The sequence below is a fragment of the Littorina saxatilis genome, linkage group LG7 (assembly GCF_037325665.1).
Source record: "Littorina saxatilis isolate snail1 linkage group LG7, US_GU_Lsax_2.0, whole genome shotgun sequence".
Taxonomy (NCBI): domain Eukaryota; kingdom Metazoa; phylum Mollusca; class Gastropoda; order Littorinimorpha; family Littorinidae; genus Littorina; species Littorina saxatilis.
The window spans coordinates 19,316,677-19,341,330 of record NC_090251.1 but is presented as its reverse complement, the minus strand read 5'-3'; the positions used below and the strand labels follow the sequence as shown (position 1 = coordinate 19,341,330).

Sequence of the window (24,654 nt, the reverse complement as noted above, 5' to 3'; positions counted from 1 at the left end):
CACACATAGACACGCACATTGTCCAGATGTTACTTCACTTTATATACAGTATGGGGTTCAAATCGGTTGGACGCAACACAGTTAACACAAATCCTTGAACTTATCATTTTCTTCCATTCGCAAGTAGAGACGCTTCGATCTGAGTGCATACCTGCATTACAAAGAATAGCTTTATGAAAAAAGGCAGGGAAGTCAGTTACCCAAAACGTAACCAAACAGTGATCCTTTGAGATGGTCAGTTATTCATATAGGGTTCGGCAGCTATCCCCAGACAGAGTCAGGTAGCGTGTCCTTACACGGATCAGATAGTAATATTTTAGACAGGATCAGTTATCCATTATCAAACAGTCATCCTTGGAGAAGATCAGACGGTTATCTTCAGAGAAAAGCAGGTCTTCTTTTAAAACCTAGACAGGATCAGTTATACATAACAAGATCAAACATTTATCTCTGGGTAGGACAGTTATCCAGAAAGGATCCGGTATCCATAGTCGGAATCAGACAGTTATCTGTAAACATGATCAGTTAACCATGCATGGATCAGGCATTTCTCGAGAGAGATCTACATGTAGTTATCCATAACGTAGTCTATCAGTTAACTCCGGAGAGGATCGGACAGTTATCGCTAGCCAAAATCGGGTATATATGTTCACACAGTAATTTCTATATAGAAAGGATCAGCTAGTTAACAAAACCAGATAGTTATCCCGAGAAAGGATCAATTATTCATAAAATGATCATGCAGACATTTTTAAAGAGGCTCAGTAATTCATAACATGTTTAGACAGTTATCACTAGAGAGGAACCTTTATCCACAACAAGTTCATACAGGTATCCCGAGAGACGGTCCGTTATCTATGTAGGGATCGGACAGTTATCCATGTAGAGATCAGACAGATATCAATGTAAGGATGAGACAGTGAGGATGCAGTTATCCATACACGGGGTCGGGCAGGCGGCCCAGCCTCTGCAGCGTGACGGCGACCTTGGGCTTGAGCATCATGGTGACACGCTGCAAGGAGTAGGTGGGGTCTGCCTTCCAGTGGAACCACTGGATGCCGGTGTGCGTGCCGTCAGGGGAGGGGGGCCGCGGGGTGCTGGCGTTGCCCAGGTCGTGGTACACGCCGTTCAGCGAGCAGTAGCTGCAGGCGTTGAACCACCAGCCCGACTGGTCCTTCTTGCCGCAGCTGGCCCACCACAGGTCGTGGTCGCGGTCCGGGGTGGTGAAGCGCATGCCGCTGTGGTAGCTGAAGCTGTCGCCCGCTGTGCCATTGTAGGCGCCCAGCCTCAGCCTGTAGTCGTCGGTCTCGCCCGCCACTCGCATCTGACACAGGACACACCCACGTCAGTCAGGACTCGCGTACTTTTCTCACACATTTACGATGAAAGAGAGAGCGGGCAATCTCGCTTTAACACTACCTCCGGTGACACCGTAGAACTGGACATCTCCGGTACACGGCTGTGTCAACTCCATCCCCCCAACACAACTTCCTGTTTGGTGACAAACCCTAGCCTGTAACTGCTAACGTGGGTGTATGCTCGTGGATGCTAGCATTTGCAATGTGTGCGTGTGCGTGCGTGCTTTTGTGCGTGTGTGTGTGTGTGCTTTCGTGCGTGCGTGCGTGCGTGTGTGTGTGTTTGTGTGCGTGCTTGCCTGCGTGCGTGTAGGTTAGTTCTACACAGTACTCACAAAGGAATACTTGGCGTACGCATGCTGTCCATCCCAGTCCCACAAGTCGACGCGCAGCGTGTAGTTGGTGTCGCGTGTTAGGGAGTGCAGGTTCTCGTTGCCCAGCCAGAACTCGCTGTTGACGTTGCCAAAGCCGAATGCGTAGTCGTTCCAGCCCCGTGTGAAGTTGAGCGAGCCGTCGAAACGCCGCTGAATCAGTGTCCAGCCCCCGCCGTCAGTGTCCATGTCGCAGTACACGTTTTGCACCAGACCGCTGGACAGCTTGACCGCGTACACCCCGCTCACCCTCACCCCGCTCATCCACAGCTCGTAGCAGTCTGACACACACACAGCCAAACAAACAGTGTGCAAGTAGTAATGATGCAAGCACGCATTCACAAGCACGCATACTCACGGATGCGGCACTCACGCACACACGCACACACGCACACACTTACGTACACGCATGCATACACACCGGACCCAACTAGCCAAATAGGTTGAAGGAACGTAAACAAATCCTACGAGAAAAACCACCCAAAAAAAACCCACATCCAAGTCATACAGAAGCGCACGCACGTACGTACTTGGTCTTTAGTCTGATAACTTATTAGTGTGCTAATCGTTGGACCGGGATTTTGATAATTGAGTGAGTCAGTCGTGCAGTCAGTCAAATTCTCTGAGTCCAAGAACTTCTCTTTTATCTCCTCGATATCATAGCCTGTCTAGTCCGTCAGCTTGCCTAGTTACACAGCCTGTCTAGTCCGTCAGTTTGCCTAGTTTGACAGTCTGTCTAGTCCGTCAGCCTGCCTAGTTTGACAGCCTGTCTAGTCCGTCAGCCTGCCTAGTTTGACAGCCTGTCTAGACCACCAGCTTGCCTAGTTTTACAGCCTGTCTAATCCGCCAGCTTGCCTAGTTTCACAGCCTGTCTAGTCCGCCAGCTTGCCTAGTTTCACAGCCTGTCTAGTCCGTCATCTTGCCGCCTAGTTTCACTGCCTGTCTAATCCGTCATCTTGCCTAGGTTCACAGCCTGTCTAGTCCGTCATCTTTCCTAGTTTCACAGCCTGTCTAGTCCGCCAGCTTGCCTAGTTTCACAGCCTGTCTAGTCCGCCAGCTTGCCTAGTTTCACACCCTGTCCAGTCCGTCAGCTTGCCTAGTTTGACAGCCTGTCAAGTCCGTCAGCTTGCCTAGTTTTACAGCCTGTCTAGTCCGTCAGCTTGCCTAGTTTGACAGCCCGTCTAGTCCGTCAGCTTGCCTAGTTTGGCAGTCTGTCTAGTCCGTCAGCTTGCCTAGTTTGACAGTCTGTCTAGTCTGCCAGCTTGCCTAGTTTGACAGCCTGTCTAGTCCGTCAGCTTGCCTAGTTTGACAGCCTGTCTAGTCCGCCAGCTTGCCTAGTTTGACAGTCTGTCTAGTCCGTCAGCTTGCCTAGTTTGACAGCTGTCTAGTCCGTCAGCCTGCCTAGTTTGACAGTCTGTCTCATCCGTCAGCGTGCCTAGTTTGACAGTCTGTCTAGTCCGTCAGCTTGCATAGTTTCACAACCTGTCTAGTCCGTCTGGTTGCCGAGTTTCACAGCCTGTCTAGTCCGTCAGCGTGCCAAGTTTCACAGCCTGTCTAGTCCGCCAGCTTGCCTAGTTACACAACCTGTCTAGTCCGTCAGCTTGCCTAGTTTGACAGCCTGTCTAGTCCGTCAGCTCGCCTAGTTTGACAGCTTGTCTAGACCGCCAGCTTGGATAGTTTGACAGCTGTCTAGTCCGTCAGCCTGCCTAGTTTGACAGTCTGTCTCGTCCGTCAGCGTGCCTAGTTTGACAGTCTGTCTAGTCCGTCAGCTTGCCTAGTTTCACAACCTGTCTAGTCCGTCGGGTTGCCGAGTTTCACATCCTGTCTAGTTCGCTAGCTTGCCTAGTTTCACAGCCTGTCTTGTCCGCCAGCTTGCCAAGTTTCACAGGCTGTCTAGTCCGTCAGCTTGCCTAGTTTGACAGCCTGTCTAGTCCGCCAGCTTGCCTAGTTTCACAGCCTGTCTAGTCCGTCAGTTTTCCTAGTTTCACAGCCTGTCTAGTCCGTCAGCTTGCCTAGTTTGACAGCCTGTATAGTCCGTCAGCTTGCCTAGTTTACCAGCCTGTCTAGTCCGCCAGCTTGCCTAGTTTCACAGCCTGTCTAGTCCGTCAGCTTGCCTAGTTTGACAGTCTGTCTAGTCCGTCAGCTTGCCTAGTTTGACAGCCTGTCTAGTCCGTCAGCTTGCCTAGTTTGACAGTCTGTCCAGTCCGTCAGCTTGCCTAGTTTGACAGTCTGTCTAGTCCGCCAGCTTGCCTAGTTTGACAGTCTGTCTAGTCCGCCAGCTTGGCTAGTTTTACAGCCTGTCTAGTCCGCCAACTTGCCTAGTTTGACAGCCTGTCTAGTCCGCCAGTTTGCCTAGTTTGACAGCCTGTCTTGTCCGTCAGCTTGCCTAGTTTCACAGCCTGTCTAGTCCCTCATCTTGCCTAGTTTGACAGTCTGTCTAGTCCGCCAGCTCGCCTAGTTTTGACAGCCTGTCTAGTCCGTCAGGTTGCCTAGTTTCACAGCCTGTCTAGTTTGCTAGCTTGCCTAGTTTGACACGAGTCTGTCTAGTCCGTCAGCTTGCCTAGGTTCACAGCCTGTCTAGTCCGCCAGCTTGCCTAGTTTGACAGTCTGTCTAGTCCGCCAGCTTGCCTAGTTTCACACCCTGTCTACTCCGTCAGCTTGCCTAGTTTGACAGCCTGTCTAGTCCGTCAGCTTGCCTAGTTTTACAGCCTGTCTAGTCCGCCAGCTTGCCTAGTTTCACACCCTGTCCAGTCCGTCAGCTTGCCTAGTTTAACAGCCTGTGTAGTCCGTCAGCTTGCCTAGTTTTACAGCCTGTCTAGTCCGTCAGCTTGCCTAGTTTGACAGCCCGTCTAGTCCGTCAGCTTGCCTAGTTTGGCAGTCTGTCTAGTCCGTCAGCTTGCCTAGTTTGACAGTCTGTCTAGTCTGCCAGCTTGCCTAGTTTGACAGCCTGTCTAGTCCGTCAGCTTGCCTAGTTTGACAGCCTGTCTAGTCCGCCAGCTTGCCTAGTTTGACAGTCTGTCTAGTCCGTCAGCTTGCCTAGTTTGACAGCTGTCTAGTCCGTCAGCCTGCCTAGTTTGACAGTCTGTCTCGTCCGTCAGCATGCCTAGTTTGACAGTCTGTCTAGTCCGTCAGCTTGCCTAGTTTCACAACCTGTCTAGTCCGTCGGGTTGCCGAGTTTCACAGCCTGTCTAGTCCGTCAGCGTGCCAAGTTTCACAGCCTGTCTAGTCCGCCAGCTTGCCTAGTTACACAACCTGTCTAGTCCGTCAGCTTGCCTAGTTTGACAGCCTGTCTAGTCCGTCAGCTCGCCTAGTTTGACAGCTTGTCTAGACCGCCAGCTTGGCTAGTTTTACAGCCTGTCTAGTCCGCCAACTTGCCTAGTTTGACAGCCTGTCTAGTCCGCCAGTTTGCCTAGTTTGACAGCCTGTCTTGTCCGTCAGCTTGCCTAGTTTCACAGACTGTCTAGTCCCTCATCTTGCCTAGTTTGACAGTCTGTCTAGTCCGCCAGCTCGCCTAGTTTTGACAGCCTGTCTAGTCCGTCAGGTTGCCTAGTTTCACAGCCTGTCTAGTTTGCTAGCTTGCCTAGTTTGACAGCCTGTCTAGTCCGTCAGCTTGCCTAGTTTGACAGCCTGTCTAGTCCGCCAGCTTGCCTAGTTTGACAGCCTGTCTAGTCCGCCAGCTTGCCTAGTTTCACACCCTGTCCAGTCTGTCAGCTTGCCTAGTTTGACAGCCTGTCTAATCCGTCAGTTTGCCTAGTTTTACAGCCTGTCTAGTCCGCCAGCTTACCTAGTTTCACAGCTTGTCTAGTCTGTCAGCTTGCCTAGTTTCACAGCCTGTCTAGTCCGTCGGGTTGCCGAGTTTCACAGCCTGTCTAGTCCGTCAGCGTGCCTAGTTTTACAGCCTGTCTAATCCGCCAGCTTGCCTAGTTTCACAGCCTGTCTAGTCCGTCAGCTTGCCTAGTTTGACAGCCTGTCTAGTCCGCCAGCTTGCCTAGTTTGACAGCTTGTCTAGACCGCCAGCTTGGCTAGTTTTACAGCCTGTCTAGTCCGCCAGCTTGCCTAGTTTGACAGCCTGTCTAGTCCGCCAGATTGCCTAGTTTGACAGCCTGTCTTGTCCGTCAGCTTGCCTAGTTTCACAGCCTGTCTAGTCCCTCATCTTGCCTAGTTTGACAGTCTGTCTAGTCCGCCAGCTTGGCTAGTTTTACATCCTGTCTAGTCCGTCAGGTTGCCTAGTTTCACATCCTGTCTAGTTCGCTAGCTTGCCTAGTTTCACAGCCTGTCTTGTCCGCCAGCTTGCCAAGTTTCACAGGCTGTCTAGTCCGTCAGCTTGCCTAGTTTTACAGCCTGTCTAGTCCGTCAGCTTGCCTAGTTTCACAGCCTGTCTAGTCCGTCAGTTTTCCTAGTTTCACAGCCTGTCTAGTCCGTCAGCTTGCCTAGTTTGACAGCCTGTATAGTCCGTCAGCTTGCCTAGTTTACCAGCCTGTCTAGTCCGTCAGCTTGTCTAGTTTGACAGTCTGTCTAGTCCGTCAGCTGGCCTAGTTTGACAGTCTGTCTAGTCCGTCAGCTTGCCTAGTTTGACAGCCTGTCTAGTCCGTCAGCTTGCCTAGTTTGACAGTCTGTCCAGTCCGTCAGCTTGCCTAGTTTGACAGCCAGTCTAGTCCGCCAGCTTGCCTAGTTTGACAGTCTGTCTAGTCCGCCAGCTTGGCTAGTTTTACATCCTGTCTAGTCCGCCAACTTGCCTAGTTTGACAGCCTGTCTAGTCCGCCAGTTTGCCTAGTTTGACAGCCTGTCTTGTTCGTCAGCTTGCCTAGTTTCACAGCCTGTCTAGTCCCTCATCTTGCCTAGTTTGACAGTCTGTCTAGTCCGCCAGCTCGCCTAGTTTTGACAGCCTGTCTAGTCCGTCAGGTTGCCTAGTTTCACAGCCTGTCTAGTTTGCTAGCTTGCCTAGTTTGACACGAGTCTGTCTAGTCCGTCAGCTTGCCTAGGTTCACAGCCTGTCTAGTCCGCCAGCTTGCCTAGTTTGACAGCCTGTCTAGTCCGCCAGCTTGCCTAGTTTCACACCCTGTCCAGTCTGTCAGCTTGCCTAGTTTGACAGCCAGTCTGGTCCGTCAGTTTGCCTAGTTTTACAGCCTGTCTAGTCCGCCAGCTTACCTAGTTTCACAGCTTGTCTAGTCTGTCAGCTTGCCTAGTTTCACATCCTGTCTAGTCCGTCGGGTTGCCGAGTTTCACAGCCTGTCTAGTCCGTCAGCGTGCCTAGTTTCACAGCCTGTCTAGTCCATCAGCTTGCCTACTTACACAGCCTGTCTAGTCCGTCAGCTTGCCTAGTTTGACAGTCTGTCTAGTCCGTCAGCTTGCCTAGTTTGACAGTCTGTCTAGTCCGTCAGCTTGCCTAGTTTGACAGCCTGTCTAGTCCGCCAGCTTGCCTAGTTTGACAGCCTGTCTAGTCCGCCAGCTTGGCTAGTTTTACATCCTGTCTAGTCCGCCAACTTGCCTAGTTTTACAGCCTGTCTAGTCCGCCAGCTTACCTAGTTTCACAGCTTGTCTAGTCTGTCAGCTTGCCTAGTTTCACAGCCTGTATAGTCCGTCATCTTGCCTAGTTTGACAGTCTGTCTAGTCCGCCAGCTCGCCTAGTTTTGACAGCCTGTCTAGTCCGTCAGGTTGCCTAGTTTCACAGCCTGTCTAGTTTGCTAGCTTGCCTAGTTTGACACGAGTCTGTCTAGTCCGTCAGCTTGCCTAGGTTCACAGCCTGTCTAGTCCGCCAGCTTGCCTAGTTTGACAGCCTGTCTAGTCCGCCAGCTTGCCTAGTTTCACACCCTGTCCAGTCTGTCAGCTTGCCTAGTTTGACAGCCAGTCTGGTCCGTCAGTTTGCCTAGTTTTACAGCCTGTCTAGTCCGCCAGCTTACCTAGTTTCACAGCTTGTCTAGTCTGTCAGCTTGCCTAGTTTCACAGCCTGTCTAGTCCGTCGGGTTGCCGAGTTTCACAGCCTGTCTAGTCCGTCAGCGTGCCTAGTTTCACAGCCTGTCTAGTCCGCCAGCTTGCCTACTTACACAGCCTGTCTAGTCCGTCAGCTTGCCTAGGTTGACAGCCTGTCTAGTCCGTCAGCTTGCCTAGTTTGACAGTCTGTCTAGTCCGTCAGCTTGCCTAGTTTGTCAGTCTGTCTAGTCTGCCAGCTTGCCTAGTTTGACAGCCAGTCTGGTCCGTCAGTTTGCCTAGTTTTACAGCCTGTCTAGTCCGCCAGCTTGCCTAGTTTGACAGTCTGTCTAGTCCGTCAGCTTGCCTAGTTTGACAGCTGGCTAGTCCGTCAGCCTGCCTAGTTTGACAGTCTGTCTCGTCCGTCAGCGTGCCTAGTTTGACAGTCTGTCTAGTCCGTCAGCTTGCCTAGTTTCACAGCCTGTCTAGTCCGTCAGCTTGCCTAGTTTGACAGTCTGTCTAGTCCGTCAGCTTGCCTAGTTTGACAGTCTGTCTTGTCCGTCAGCTTGCCTAGTTTGACAGCCTGTCTAATCCGTCAGCTTGCCTAGTTTGACAGCCTGTCTAGTCCGTCAGCTTGCCTAGTTTGACAGCCTGTCTAGTCCGTCAGCTTGCCTAGTTTGACAGCCTGTCCAGTCCGTCAGCTTGCCTAGTTTGACAGTCTGTCTAGTCCGCCAGCTTGCCTAGTTTGACAGTCTGTCTAGTCCGCCAGCTTGGCTAGTTTTACAGCCTGTCTAGTCCGCCAACTTGCCTAGTTTGACAGCCTGTCTAGTCCGCCAGTTTGCCTAGTTTGACAGCCTGTCTTGTCCGTCAGCTTGCCTAGTTTCACAGCCTGTCTAGTCCCTCATCTTGCCTAGTTTGACAGTCTGTCTAGTCCGCCAGCTCGCCTAGTTTTGACAGCCTGTCTAGTCCGTCAGGTTGCCTAGTTTCACAGCCTGTCTAGTTTGCTAGCTTGCCTAGTTTGACACGAGTCTGTCTAGTCCGTCAGCTTGCCTAGGTTCACAGCCTGTCTAGTCCGCCAGCTTGCCTAGTTTGACAGTCTGTCTAGTCCGCCAGCTTGCCTAGTTTCACACCCTGTCTACTCCGTCAGCTTGCCTAGTTTGACAGCCTGTCTAGTCCGTCAGCTTGCCTAGTTTTACAGCCTGTCTAGTCCGTCGGCTTGCCTAGTTTCACACCCTGTCTACTCCGTCAGCTTGCCTAGTTTGACAGCCTGTCTAGTCCGTCAGCTTGCCTAGTTTTACAGCCTGTCTAGTCCGTCGGGTTGCCGAGTTTCACAGCCTGTCTAGTCCGTCAGCTTGCCTAGTTTGGCAGTCTGTCTAGTCCGTCAGCTTGCCTAGTTTGACAGTCTGTCTAGTCTGCCAGCTTGCCTAGTTTGACAGCCTGTCTAGTCCGTCAGCTTGCCTAGTTTGACAGCCTGTCTAGTCCGCCAGCTTGCCTAGGTTCACAGCCTGTCTAGTCCGTCATCTTTCCTAGTTTCACAGCCTGTCTAGTCCGTCAGCCTGCCTAGTTTGACAGTCTGTCTCGTCCGTCAGCGTGCCTAGTTTGACAGTCTGTCTAGTCCGTCAGCTTGCCTAGTTTCACAACCTGTCTAGTCCGTCGGGTTGCCGAGTTTCACAGCCTGTCTAGTCCGTCAGCGTGCCAAGTTTCACAGCCTGTCTAGTCCGCCAGCTTGCCTAGTTACACAACCTGTCTAGTCCGTCAGCTTGCCTAGTTTGACAGCCTGTCTAGTCCGTCAGCTCGCCTAGTTTGACAGCTTGTCTAGACCGCCAGCTTGGCTAGTTTTACAGCCTGTCTAGTCCGCCAACTTGCCTAGTTTGACAGCCTGTCTAGTCCGCCAGTTTGCCTAGTTTGACAGCCTGTCTTGTCCGTCAGCTTGCCTAGTTTCACAGACTGTCTAGTCCCTCATCTTGCCTAGTTTGACAGTCTGTCTAGTCCGCCAGCTCGCCTAGTTTTGACAGCCTGTCTAGTCCGTCAGGTTGCCTAGTTTCACAGCCTGTCTAGTTTGCTAGCTTGCCTAGTTTGACAGTCTGTCTAGTCCGTCAGCTTGGCTAGTTTTACAGCCTGTCTAGTCCGTCAGCTTGCCTAGTTTGACAGCCTGTCTAGTCCGCCAGCTTGCCTAGTTTCACACCCTGTCCAGTCTGTCAGCTTGCCTAGTTTGACAGCCTGTCTAATCCGTCAGTTTGCCTAGTTTTACAGCCTGTCTAGTCCGCCAGCTTACCTAGTTTCACAGCTTGTCTAGTCTGTCAGCTTGCCTAGTTTCACAGCCTGTCTAGTCCGTCGGGTTGCCGAGTTTCACAGCCTGTCTAGTCCGTCAGCGTGCCTAGTTTCACAGCCTGTCTAGTCCGCCAGCTTGCCTAGTTACACAGCCTGTCTAGTCCGTCAGCTTGCCTAGTTTGACAGCCTGTCTAGTCCGTCAGCTTGCCTAGTTTGACAGCTTGTCTAGACCGCCAGCTTGCCTAGTTTTACAGTCTGTCTAGTCCGCCAGCTTGCCTAGTTTGACAGCCAGTCTAGTCCGCCAGATTGCCTAGTTTGACAGCCTGTCTTGTCCGTCAGCTTGCCTAGTTTCACAGCCTGTATAGTCCGTCATCTTGCCTAGTTTGACAGTCTGTCTAGTCCGCCAGCTCGCCTAGTTTGACAGCCTGTCTAGTCCGTCAGGTTGTCTAGTTTCACAGCCTGTCTAGTTCGCTAGCTTGCCTAGTTTCACAGCCTGTCTTGTCCGCCAGCTTGCCTAGTTTAACAGCCTGTCTAGTCCGTCAGGCTGCCTAGTTTTACAGCCTGTCTAGTCCGCCAGCTTGCCTAGTTTCACAGCCTGTCTAGTCCGTCAGCTTGCCTAGTTTCACATCCTGTCTAGTCCGTCAGCTTGCCTAGTTTGACAGCCTGTATAGTCCGTCAGCTTGCCTAGTTTACCAGCCTGTCTAGTCCGTCAGCTTGTCTAGTTTGACAGTCTGTCTAGTCCGTCAGCTGGCCTAGTTTGACAGTCTGTCTAGTCCGTCAGCTTGCCTAGTTTGACAGCCTGTCTAGTCCGTCAGCTTGCCTAGTTTGACAGTCTGTCCAGTCCGTCAGCTTGCCTAGTTTGACAGTCTGTCTAGTCCGCCAGCTTGCCTAGTTTGACAGTCTGTCTAGTCCGCCAGCTTGGCTAGTTTTACATCCTGTCTAGTCCGCCAACTTGCCTAGTTTGACAGCCTGTCTAGTCCGCCAGTTTGCCTAGTTTGACAGCCTGTCTTGTTCGTCAGCTTGCCTAGTTTCACAGCCTGTCTAGTCCCTCATCTTGCCTAGTTTGACAGTCTGTCTAGTCCGCCAGCTCGCCTAGTTTTGACAGCCTGTCTAGTCCGTCAGGTTGCCTAGTTTCACAGCCTGTCTAGTTTGCTAGCTTGCCTAGTTTGACACGAGTCTGTCTAGTCCGTCAGCTTGCCTAGGTTCACAGCCTGTCTAGTCCGCCAGCTTGCCTAGTTTGACAGCCTGTCTAGTCCGCCAGCTTGCCTAGTTTCACACCCTGTCCAGTCTGTCAGCTTGCCTAGTTTGACAGCCAGTCTGGTCCGTCAGTTTGCCTAGTTTTACAGCCTGTCTAGTCCGTCAGCTCGCCTAGTTTGACAGCTTGTCTAGACCGCCAGCTTGCCTAGTTTCACAGCCTGTCTAGTCCGTCGGGTTGCCGAGTTTCACAGCCTGTCTAGTCCGTCAGCGTGCCTAGTTTCACAGCCTGTCTAGTTTGCTAGCTTGCCTACTTACACAGCCTGTCTAGTCCGTCAGCTTGCCTAGGTTGACAGCCTGTCTAGTCCGTCAGCTTGCCTAGTTTGACAGTCTGTCTAGTCCGTCAGCTTGCCTAGTTTGACAGTCTGTCTAGTCCGCCAGCTTGCCTAGTTTGACAGTCTGTCTAGTCCGCCAGCTTGGCTAGTTTTACATCCTGTCTAGTCCGCCAACTTGCCTAGTTTGACAGCCTGTCTAGTCCGCCAGTTTGCCTAGTTTGACAGCCTGTCTTGTCCGTCAGCTTGCCTAGTTTCACAGCCTGTCTAGTCCCTCATCTTGCCTAGTTTGACAGTCTGTCTAGTCCGCCAGCTCGCCTAGTTTTGACAGCCTGTCTAGTCCGTCAGGTTGCCTAGTTTCACAGCCTGTCTAGTTTGCTAGCTTGCCTAGTTTGACACGAGTCTGTCTAGTCCGTCAGCTTGCCTAGGTTCACAGCCTGTCTAGTCCGCCAGCTTGCCTAGTTTGACAGTCTGTCTAGTCCGCCAGCTTGCCTAGTTTCACACCCTGTCCAGTCTGTCAGCTTGCCTAGTTTGACAGCCAGTCTGGTCCGTCAGTTTGCCTAGTTTTACAGCCTGTCTAGTCCGCCAGCTTACCTAGTTTCACAGCTTGTCTAGTCTGTCAGCTTGCCTAGTTTCACAGCCTGTCTAGTCCGTCGGGTTGCCGAGTTTCACAGCCTGTCTAGTCCGTCAGCGTGCCTAGTTTCACAGCCTGTCTAGTCCGCCAGCTTGCCTACTTACACAGCCTGTCTAGTCCGTCAGCTTGCCTAGTTTGACAGCCTGTCTAGTCCGTCAGCTTGCCTAGTTTGACAGTCTGTCTAGTCCGTCAGCTTGCCTAGTTTCACAGCCTGTCTAGTTCGCCAGCTTGTGTAGTTTGACAGCCTGTCTAGTCCGTCAGCTTGCCTAGTTTGACAGCCTGTCTAGTCCGTCAGCTTGCCTAGTTTGACAGCCTGTCTAGTCCGTCAGCTTGCCTAGTTTGACAGCTGGCTAGTCCGTCAGCCTGCCTAGTTTGACAGTCTGTCTCGTCCGTCAGCGTGCCTAGTTTGACAGTCTGTCTAGTCCGTCAGCTTGCCTAGTTTCACAGCCTGTCTAGTCCGTCAGCTTGCCTAGTTTGACAGTCTGTCTAGTCCGTCAGCTTGCCTAGTTTGACAGTCTGTCTTGTCCGTCAGCTTGCCTAGTTTGACAGCCTGTCTAATCCGTCAGCTTGCCTAGTTTGACAGTCTGTCTAGTCCGTCAGCTTGCCTTGTTTCAATCATAGCTTGTCTAGTCCGTCAGCCTACTTAGTTTCACAGCCTGTCACGTCTAGCTCCTCAATCTGGTAAGTTCATCCGTGAGGTCCTTCTGAATGAGAAACACATCGATTTGCGCAGGCCATGAGTTGAAAGGAAGGGGGTCGGAACAACGGATACAGTACTAAACATGTAACTGGCGCTCCCTGGACGTAAAGGTAAACAAGGGGAAGGTTTTATTCTGCGTAAATATTTGCACATGGCCCGCATTTTTGTCTGCGCCGGGATGAGGCGTAGAGGTAGGACACACAGGTCGGGGAAAGCAGCATGTTCGGGCACTCACCTCTGGCGACAGGCACGCCCTTGAGAGAGGGGAAACCGGTGCCCGAATTGACGTTAGAGCGGTGGCTCCTCCTGCTCAGCTTGCGTACCAGACTGTGTTCCACCTTGTTGATACGACTGTTAGGACACACACACACACACACACACACACACACACACACACACACACACACACACACACACACACACACACACACACACACACACACACACAGACTTTGATACTCAACAGTCAGACGCAGTGTTAGTACGATCTTTGACGTTTCAAAGAACAGTTCAGCAAAGCTGCTAAACCGGTTAGTTAAAGCAAATCCGTTAGTCGAAGCAAAGTTACGAGAACACTAAGGCCAAATAGATTTCAACAACTTAACATTTCATCAACACTCTCCACGAGCCTCATAGCCAATTTAAATGATGTCAGGACAAGCAGTTCACCCACAGACATGACATCTGGGTTGAAATGTGTGCTCTTGAAGACCTACTTATGAGAACAGTTACAAGAGTAGTTGTGGCAAGTATTCCCGATCAGCTGTTGGAAGGTTTTTGTCTGAGTGGCCCGCCTGAAGTGTTGAACGAGTAGTTGTGAGAATGGTTACCTGTGAGAAGATTTTTCAGAATAGTGGGGGTAATTACGTGAACAGGGATGTTGCTATAATTTACAGTTACCTCCACAGTGAAATAAAGTTGGGCAACTGCGATACTGTTGGCAAAGTTCTCAGTGAAGTAAGTTGTGGCGCTTCGCCGACTGCCCACACCAAAAGACATTCCTGCCCTTCTTTAAATGTCACCTGTAAGAATGCTTACCTTTAAGAATGTTTACAGGTAAGAATGGTTAACTGTAAGAAGGGTTGCCCGAAGACCAGCGCCAAGACCGTGTCTGCCTGTTTACCTGTGAGTAATGTTAGCTATAAGGATGGTTACCTGCGATTCATGGTTACCCGAGGAGCTGTGCCAAGCGGTGCGTGTCTGCCTGTAGCCTGTGTGCCTGAGCGCAGCCTTTTTACCTGTGACAGTGAGGATTTTACCTGTAGATTATGGTTACCTGAGGAGCTGTGCGAAGTGTGTGTCAGCCTGCATTTTGTGAGCCTCAGCGTCTTGCTGCAGCCTCTCGAGGATCATACACTGGTGCTCGTTCTGCACTGCCACGGGCAGCCCGCGGTACGCCATGCTCTGACACAGGCTCTCCTCGCCCACCGCCCGCTGCACCCACCACCCACACACCGTCACGCCCACCAGCACCCACACACACTGCATCTTGCCTGCAACACACGCGGGGGTTTACTGAGGCAACAATGTGAGGTTATAACCGTCTTGTTTTGGCCAGCAAACTGACTCCCTAATCGAAAACACTATGAATATAATTTTTCATCTATCACCTGTGCAAAAAGTTGTCCTTCCCGGTATAAATCAAATATAAAACTGTTCTTCAACTTCTTTAGCTGAAGATGATGCGACAACAACTCAAATCTGCGCTCTACGTCACGACTGTTTGCACCCCTACTGAAGCACGTCGCCTTGTGGCTTGAGCGAATAGTCTCCTGTCCGCCCAGCCGACCTTCCCCTTGACCCTGCTTGTGACCTCGATGTTTGATGCCCCCGCAAGGGGCACGGTACTCTGTAAGCACCCAAAACCTCAAAGAGAGATAACTGGCGAAAACCTTCCTATTGGTTTAGCGGCGTTACTCCATGTCGATATTTCTCAATCAGAAACTTGATACACGCCGAAACAGATAAGAAAACACCAATCAATATGAACACAACAAAAACAGAGGTCACGGGGGTAAAGCCTCGTTTTTGTGAGAGAAAAAAGTTTCCGAGAGAAAAATGTCCGAAGTGTAAGCTTACATGCTGAAACCTGCCCGCCTCGTACGTATCTCCTCTATAACAACAAAGCCCTGCAAGTTTGTTAGCACTAAGGCAGTGTGTATTATGATGAATCACCTTTGTCTCTTCCCTCATTGCTGCGATTGAGGGTTTGTTTCGTTCATGGGCTGAAACTCCCTCGGCTTTTACGTGTATGACCCTTTTGAGTTTACCCCGCCATTTAGGCAGCCATACGCCGCTTTCGGGGGAAGCATGCTGGGTATTTTCGTGTTTCTATAACCCACCGAACTCTGACATGGATTACAGGATCTTTTCCGTGCGCACTTGGTCTTGTGCTTGCGTGTACACACGAAGGGGGAAAAGGCACTAGCAGGTCTGCACATTAGTTGACCCGGGAGATCGGAAAAATCTCCACCCTTAACCCACCAGGCGGCCGCGGCCGCGGCCGGGATTTAAACTCACGACCTTCCGATTAGGAGGCCGATGTCTTATTCGCTAGGCCACTGCGCCCGTCGCTGCAATTGAGTGAGTGAGTGAGTGAGTGAGCTTGAGTAATATAGTCACTGACTGACTGGATACTTGTTTGACCGGACGATCGAATGACAGATAGACAGACAGACACTGAGAGTGAGACTGACAGACTTTTCGCCTGAATATTGAAACAAGCACGTTGTAAACGAAACGTTCTGTTATAACTGTTGTTGTTGTTGTTGTTGTTGTTGTTGTTGTTGTTGTTGTTGTTCTTCTTCTTCTTCTTCTTCTTCTTCTTCTTCTTCTTCTTGGGGATGATGTTAGAAAGAAATTGCTAGGAGGCTTTCGAAATTGTTGTGCCGGACTGTTGCTTTCCCCTGTCCACTTATCATCCACACCAGTCGGAAAATAAATCATCTCATTCGTTTTGTGTGTGTAAGATCGCGCTGTGTGTAGAACAGCGCGTGTGTTTATCTGGCCTTTTCTAAGCACTACAGTTGACTCTAAACTTTCACACGAATAATCAGCGCAACAGTGGTGTTTATTTGGATTTAACAGCCCAAACAGAGGAAAACAGGAGACAGAGACATAAAAAAGACTTGCCTTGTGAAGTAGAAAAACAATAGCACAGAATGTTCCGCCTCCTTCTGGAACTGTTTTCCCCCCGGTAATGAAACGGCAAGCCCGGCAGCGAAAGTGGTAGAAAAGTGTACAAGTTTCCACCACCACCGCCACCCCTCGCCCCTTTCCCCATGCCCAGCCTGTGTACTGTGATTGTTACTGGGGGGTGGGGAGCGCAGGACACGGGGGTTCTTCAGCTGGTCGCCACATGGTGTGACTGAGCCCCGCTGGCGTAGGAACTGGGGGGGGGGGGGGGTGCGGCCACCTTTTTGCACAGTATGGCAAGAATATCCTTCGGCCATGCCTCCTTTTTGAGGTGTAAGCTCACGTCTGAGGACATGGAGGAATCACGTTCAAAGGTCCTTTATTTTTCAATGCTTTAAATTTTTTATTTTTTTTACATTCAGTGACTGAAAGTTTTAACCAGGGGCATGACTGAACAAGTAGGTGACGAAGAGCGTTCAGTGGCAGAACATGGTTGGTTCTTGCACATCGTAATTGATTGCAGCCTCTGAAAGATATAAGAAGTTTGCCTAAAATGTGTATATTTGTAAAATAACGGAGAGAAAGACATTTGATGCTACATATATCAAAATCTGTATTATCATAATCTTTGATTAAATCTCAGTAGTTCTCTTCGCACATACACACACACACACACACACACACACACACACACACACACACACACACTAACACACTAACACACGCACGCACGCACGCACACACACGCACACACACACACACACACACCAACACAAGCGCGCGCATGAACGCACGCACGCACGCACACACACACACACGCACACACACACACACACACACACACACACACGCACACACACACACACACACACACACGCCTAATTTTCAAGATCAACAAAAGCTGACCGGACCTCCTGTGAGTGTCTTCCTACGTGTCTGACACAGCAGCAGCCTTGGAATCACTGATCACAGTCACACTATTTACAGTGCTCGCGCTCCGTGAATATAAACAGGGCGTCATATTGCCAACATGCAAGGTTCCAAACAACAACTTGTCAAAAGAGCTGGGTTTTTTCTGGTGTTGCTGGCTGGCATAATCACTTGCCTGCTTGGGCCGCCTTGACATGGGCTTACATGCAACCACCGCCACTACCATCATCAATATGGCTTTAAAAAGAAGCTTCTGTTTCTTCGGCTCTTTCTGCACTAGCGACAAACATAAAGGCGACCCTTTGTTAATATGGTTTTTAGACTTCGTCTAAGAGATTTTATTTCTAAAAAAACACCAAAATTGTTCTTAGCAGTAATAAAAAATGCCGGATTTTGTTGTGAGTATTTGTAAGCGCCATGTTCGTGTCATAACCACAAGTGTTATGTGGTTTCACCCACCCCTCCCGCTCACTCTCAGTTTTTGAAGTTCAAATATTTGAAGTAAACATTTAATCATTATGACCGTATTGAAACAGTGAAAACAAGGTATGTCGTGTTGCCAAGGTGATAGAGCGCAATCATGTTGGCGTTGCCTGAACGGTAGTGATCGCGCTAGCCATTTTTCAACCCGGTATTTCTGTACTAGTACGAATCATGGTTCTCAGAAAAAACGGTAATTCTGTGACACCAACCGGTCACACCCAGTCCAAAACACATAAAAGTGAAATATAAACCGGTAGTATGGCTGGTTGCCGATTTCACTTGCGGTATTTTGAGATTTGTGCCGGTGGAAACACCGGACATCTACGGTTAACGCGATCGCTGCAGTGTCAGTTCAGACGTTTCCATCGTAATAAAGGAAAATCTATGTTTATAACACTCATTTTAAGACCCCCTCAACTTTAAGACCATGGCTTCTTCTTCAAAGCCGGTGTCAGTCTATTTTAAGACTCCCTCTCGTTTAAGACCTGTATTCTATCTTCAGATTTGGGATGTCAAAAAACACAGTTCATGCTACTGTACTAAACTTGGCCAAAAAATTATTGCAACAATTTTCGCACGCTCAGAAAAGCGTTAAACCACAATCCATTTTAATTGAACTTTATATGCTGGAAAAGGTAATTATGTCTACTGTTTACATCATTTGTTCGATCGGTGGTACTTTGTATAGGCATCCCGTGGCAGCCTGTCAAACAAGGTCACCCCTAAAATCGACCTGACAAAAACCAATGCCCCGTATTTTAAAATCTGCAAAAAATCAGAATGCACACTTACCAAACACTTCTGACTACCATTGGAAAGACCATTCAATTTCCTGTTCAGAACATTTTGTTTCATACACCTTACGTCTTTAGTCTTTATGTAGCCTTTTGTCAAAGGCGGTAGGTGTCAACCGTTTCAGAGGCCAAAAAAGGCACGTTTTGCGGCCATTTTTGAGGGGTCTTCCACTGAAAGAGCCATATCTGCTTTAAGTTCTCAATGAATTGATTAAAAAATTTCAGAAGTTATAACCAATAGGCTGACCAAAATCTGTAATGATTTTTGTGAACGTATATAACAAGCGTGTCGTATTACGTAACTTTTCCGAAAGATCTAAACAAATATTCTTATTAATTCAGGGTTTAAGGACAAAACATTGTGACTTACATGCTAAGCAAAAAATGGTTGGGGCAATTGGTGCCAAAGTTTCAGGCAGATCTGAGTGCTGGTTTACATTTGCTGGAGATGGGAACACGCAAGAAAAATTATCAATCACCGTCAATGGTACCGTATATGGGGATATAGCTCAATGGGGATATAGCTCAGTTGGTAGCGCGCTGGATTTGTATTCAGTTGGCCGCTGTCAGCGCGAGTTCGATCCCAGGTTCGGCGGAAATTTATTTCACAGAGTCAACTTTGTGTGCAGACTCTCTTCGGTGTCCGAACCACCCCCCGTGTATACTACATTGGGTGTGCACGCTAAAGATCCCACGATTGACAAAAGGGTCTTTCCTGGCAAAATTGCTTAGGCACAGTTAATAATTGTCTACCATACCCGTGTGACTTGGAATAAGGCCGTGAAAGGTAAATATGCGCCGACATGGCTGCAATCTACTGGCCGTATAAAATTTCATCTCACACGGCATCACTGCAGAGCGCCTAGACCTGTACCCACGGAATATGCGCGATATAAGCCTCATTGATTGATTGATTGATTGATATACGGCCGCTGCGCTGGAGAGACTAAAGCCTCGGTCATACAGGCGACTCAGTCGTTGCAATTCAGTCTTGCGATTCAGTCTTTGGCCGATCGCACATCACATCGTAGGCCATTGACCAGTCACACGATGAACGATAGACGAACGACTGGCGAACGATAACTCCACGCGAGCGGGGCGGAAGTGGCGTGTCACAGTGAACACGGCAAGCGCGCTTTGCGAGAGCAGACGCTAAATGTTCGAACGTCGCTCTACCTTTCTGAAAAATTCCTTTCAGCATTACGCCTTTGCAAGAAATAAAGTTCCCAGACAGCTGCAATTAATGTTTTCCGACCGCTGTACACGCCTAAAACGTCTCCTTTATATCTGAGTAAAAAAACTGTTCTTCCAAAAAGTTTTGAATCGACGAAGAGACGCTGTACGCCACTGTCCGCCGATTATTTTACGTCACGGCGTCAAGGCCGCAGCAACGCGTTCTGATTGGCTCTGCGATTGACCGACGACTGGATCGCAGGAATAGAACATGTTCAAAACCTCAAAGCTACGAGGGAATCGCATGAGACTGAGTCGCAGACTTGTCGTAGCTGTTTTCTACGACTGAGTCGGCTGTGTGACAGGGTAAATCGCGCGACTCAGTCGCATGTGTGACAGCCCTCTAACAGTTCTAGGCCTGTGCTTGCCTGTGGTTATTTTTAGCCGGAGCACTGTGTTCCGTGCGATACACGCTTTGGTGATTTGATGGTGGGAAGAGTGTGCGGCGGGCGGCGCGGTAGTCACTGTGTGTGCCGGTGTGTGTGTGTGTGTGTGTGTGTGTGTGTGTGTGTGTTTATGCGTCATTTTTTGATTGTGTGTTAGAGAGAACGAGTGAAAGAGAGAGAGAGAGAGAGAGAGAGAGAGAGAGAGAGAGAGAGAGAGAGAGAGAGAGAGAGAGAGAGAGAGAGATGAAATAGAGGAAGAGGAAGTGAGTAAGCTACAATGAGAGTGAAAAAGAGGTGAGGAGCATGCGCACGAGATAAAGATACAAACAGAGGGATAGAGAGAGGGACACACACACACACACACACACACTCACTCTCTCTCTCTCTCTCTCTCTCTCTCTCTCTCTCTCTCTCTCTCAGTCTCTCAAGTCTTTCTCTCTCTCTCTCCCACCCCTCTCTCTCTCTCTCTCTCTCTCTCTCTCTTTCTCTTTCTCTCTCTCTCTCTCTCTCTCTCTCTCTCTCTCTCTCACTAAGTCTCTAACACACACACACACACACACAATCGGCACAAACAGACAGACACACAGACACAGACACACACACACACACACACACACACACACACGCACACACACGCACACACATGTACGTACACACACACACACACACACACGCACACACACTCACACTCACACACACAAACTCACACACTCTACCGCGCGCCCGCGGCAGACTCTTTTTACTATCAAATAAGCACAGCGCTCTGGCTAAAAATAACCTCAGCACAGGCCAAGGACTGGAAATCTCTACGGCGACTGTATGTAGTTAAAAAGACGATCATCGATAATTTTTCTTGTGCGTTCCCATCTTCAGCAAATGTAAACCAGCACTCAGATCTGCCTGAAACTTTGGCACCAATTGCCTCAACCATTTTTTGCTTAGCATGCAAAGTCGCAATTTTTTGTCCTTAAACCCTGAATTAATAAGAATATTTGTTTAGATCTTTCGGAAAAGTTACGTAATACGACACGCTTGTTATACACGTTCACAAAAATCCACACACAATTTGGTCAGCCTATTGGTCATAACTTCTGAAATTTTCAAAGCAAATTATGGAGAACCTGAGCAGATATGGCTCTCTCAGTGGAAGACCCCTCAAAAATGGCCGCAAAACGTGCCTTTTTTTGTGCCTCTGAAACGGTTGACACCTACCGCCTTTGACAAAAGGCTACACAAATACTAAAGACGTAAGGTGCATGAAACAAAATGCTCTGAACAGGAAATTGAATGGTCTTTCCAATGGTAGTCAGAAGTGTTTGGTAAGTGTACATTCTGATTTTTTGCAGATTTTAAAATACGGGGCATTGGTTTTTGTCAGGTCGATTTTAGGGGTGACCTTGTTTGACAGGCTGCCACGGGATGCCTATACAAAGTACCACCGATCGAACAAATGATATGAACAGAAGACATAATTATCTTTTCCAGCATATAAAGTTCAATTAAAATGGATTGTGGTTTAACGCTTTTCTGAACGTGCGAACATTGTTGCAATAATGTTTTGGCCAAGTTTATGTTAACAGAGTTTGAGTATTTGGTCTTTTCTGACAATAATGAAGACCCCTGAATTTTACGACCGTTTTTTTCTAGACAGTTTCAAATAAGGTCGCAACTGAGAGTTTAACAGTACTAGTGAAAACAGAGTGTGAGATTTTAACGTTTCCGTGGTAACTGAATATAACTGTGTGTTTGTGTGTGTGTGTGTGTGTGTGTTTGTGTGTGTGTGTGTTTGTGTGTTTGTGTGTGTGTGTGTGTGTGTGTGCAGGGCAAGGGCATGCTGAAGACGTACTGGCTGGCAGGACGGAGGGGGGCAAGGTCCACTCACAACAACCTCCTGCTCTTCCACAGGGAGAGGGACCAACACCTCGCCTCTAGGCCCGCCGTGGGGTCAGTGTGTGTGTGTGTGTGTGTGTGTGTGTGTACGTGTGTGTGTGTGTGTGTGTGTTTGTGTGTGTGTGTGTGTGTGTGTCCAGCGCAGCAGACTGAACTGGCGCGTCACTCACAGCGATAAAAAGCGTGCCAGTTCAGTCTGCTGCGCTGGACTGGGTTTTGATGTTGGAAGAACTGTTTTTCGTAATTGTTGTTTCGCGTTCACATTTCCACACAACCCAAGCGCGTTGTTGCTTTTGTACCAAAATTGATCCCCAATTGTAATATTCATTTGTGTTGAAGTGTGCAAAATGCTGAATGTTTGCAACTATACCGAAAAGAGTTATTACAGTTTAATTAAACTTTTCTGAAAAGTTCCAGTTCGTCCAAAAAAGCTCATCTAAACGCCATGATATTTTACACACTCTTTACACACTCTGACACGTTTTCTTCAAAATGGCAAAAAAACACTGCTAGGCACAACAGCTGAACCAAATCAATTTGTGTGGGTATAAAATGAGTTGTTCTTCAATGTGAGATCAAAAACAGGGTCACTCTTGCTTATTTTGATTTTTTGTGTATTTTAGTGTCTGCAAATTTGCTTTTGTGAATTTGATTTTGGGGGGTGTCCTAGGTCTCCGGTACACTGCATAAGCACTAATTGATGAAAAATGAAACTCTTTGTTTCAAACGGTAGGGGAATAAATTACCTTTCGTGCAATATACTTGGTTTTACTATAACTGGCCGCATCACACAGTTCTACAGCTAAATGTATGTGTTTAGGTTTTTTATGACGATTAGTGTAGTTCTCAAGTGCTTGATGATTTTGACCATGGAAACAACTGTTCCCAATTCATTGCTGATAAAAAAAAAAAACCACCAGTGTATGAGACAAAGTGTTTGGTGCTGCAGGTCTGTGGACGGTGACCTGCACGCGCTGCACGTGTCGACCTCCAGCAGCGTCTTCCTCACCGGCAACACCACCAGCGACGACACGGACCTGGCCAGAGACGCCACAGATTGCGATGACGTATTTACAGGTATCTATTTCTCCCTGTCCGACACACCCACAGTCACACGCTCAGTCACGGTCATTCACAGTGACTTTTACGCACACAGTCACTGTCACACTCATCGTCAATGTCACATCAACACCACCGTCACATACCCTCAAGTCACTACTTCAGTGCTGCACCCCAGTCACTGGCACACCCACAGTCACTCTCACACTCACAGTTACTGTCACACATACAGACACCACATTCGCTGCCACAATGGCACAGTCACTGTCACACCCGGCCTAGTCCCTGGCACACCCACAGTCACTCTCACACTCACAGTTACTGTCACACATACACTGTGCACCACATTCGCTGCCACAATGGCACAGTCACTGTCACACCCTAGTCACTGCCACACTCACATCACTATCACACTCACAGTTACTGTCACACATACAGACACCCCATTCACTGTCACACCCCAGTTACTTTCACACCCACAGTCACCACAGTCATCGTAGTCATTATCGATGAAACGACCGAAGTATGCTGGGTGTGTTGCAGACGCTGCGGTCAGCGCGACAGACAGCAGGACAGGATCCACGGGGCTCAAGTAGCGCTGCGTGTGGTGCTGAGACAGGTGAAAGACGATCACTTGGAAGACGATCACGCGGCGCCTGTGTGAGGACGTCATCCTCTTGTACATGTACACTACTTGGACTACATCAAAGGGACTTTACCAGTCAATAAACTGTCTCTAATCGCCCCAAGAGCTGCAATCTTCAGTTTGAGATTTTTGAATAATGACATCACAAACCAAGAATCTGCAAAAATGAGTGTTTAACAAGTTCACTTATAAATTCTATGTGAAGTGCTTTGTTACGGTAGTCTGCGCAACTGCAGACACAGACAGACAGACGGACACAAACGCACGCACGCACGCACGCACCACGCACACACAGACAGACGTACATACTAGAAACAAGGAGACACGCATAGACACACAGACACACACACACACTCGCACGCAGAGTTTGCGGTTTTTTGACCAAGTGACTTGGAAATGCGAGCGCTTTGTGACCGTCTTGCTTACAATGTGGTATGGCTACATAAATGATCCCGAAAGAACATACGGCGAGAGGGAAAGGAGATGGGAAGCAAAAGTGTGGTGTAAACGTTATGCTTTAATTGTAAAGCAAAACTGGATGCATACACACATTTGTTAAAAGGTACCGTATGCTTTAAACTTGGCAACACCCCTTCCCGTGTAAGCAGTTCGGCTCAACATGTCCGGTCTGGCCAGGCATTCCTATGGTACTGTATTAGACCGTCTCTCGACTAGGTCAAAGTAATACTAAAAGCAACTACCTGGGTGCTCTCCGTGCATGGTCGCGTGTTTTTTTTTTTTAATGAATTAATAAAAAGCCATGAGTTACTTTCGAGAAATCGATTCATTAAAAAATCCAACCCAACTCAAGCAAGCAGTCAGGGTGTTGATATTTGGTATTTGACCAAGTGAAACAATGCTCTGATTCCATGTAAACAATATATCTACTCCGTTATACGGTGGTGTGCATGATCGTTTACGCATGAAATTACGTTATCTTTAATCTTCAAAATAAAACTGGCGATTACACATATTGTTTTTAATATTTAATGAGCATGTTGAACGAAAGGTGATTCCAGAAAACTATTTTGTTCTTGACACTGTTGTATTTTAAGAATGATGGTAGCTTTTAATGCACATGCAGTATAGTGTTTATTTGCTGAATCAGGGTAAGCATGTAATTGTAGACGTTGAATATATACTAGCGGAAAAAAGTTAGGGACGGGCCACTGATTTCCCTGCTGACTTTCATTTGTTTAAAACACCCTGTTCTTTCGTCAGCAAAATCAAATGGCTGTCGCATGCTACACACCAATGGGTAGGTTATGCTGTGTTAGCAGGAAAACTGCACGGGACTCCCGGGCGCAGAGCTGCAGCACGTGACTAAAATAGCA

General features: G+C 48.8%; 2 protein-coding genes across 2 annotated transcripts in view; one reads left to right on the top strand and one right to left on the bottom strand.

Moving 5' to 3' along the window:
• The window catches only part of LOC138970860 (soluble guanylate cyclase 89Db-like), a 41,260-nt gene extending 17,905 nt beyond the window's left edge, over positions 1–23,355 (top strand). Inside the window, exons 10-12 of the mRNA XM_070343421.1 lie at positions 21,548–21,669; positions 22,565–22,692; positions 23,218–23,355. Coding sequence (XP_070199522.1) covers positions 21,548–21,669; positions 22,565–22,692; positions 23,218–23,270 — 303 coding nt within the window. The 3' untranslated portion in view covers positions 23,271–23,355. The remainder of the gene's footprint in view (positions 1–21,547; positions 21,670–22,564; positions 22,693–23,217) is intronic.
• On the bottom strand, positions 19–16,010 carry LOC138970861 (microfibril-associated glycoprotein 4-like). The gene is made up of 5 exons (XM_070343422.1): positions 15,897–16,010; positions 14,041–14,257; positions 13,000–13,115; positions 1,691–2,007; positions 19–1,324 (listed from the first exon to the last, which is right to left on the bottom strand). The coding sequence occupies exons 2-5, from the start codon at positions 14,250–14,252 to the stop codon at positions 932–934; spliced, it is 1,038 nt and encodes a 345-aa protein (XP_070199523.1). The 5' UTR covers positions 14,253–14,257; positions 15,897–16,010; the 3' UTR covers positions 19–931.
• Positions 23,356–24,654: the final 1,299 nt, after the last annotated feature.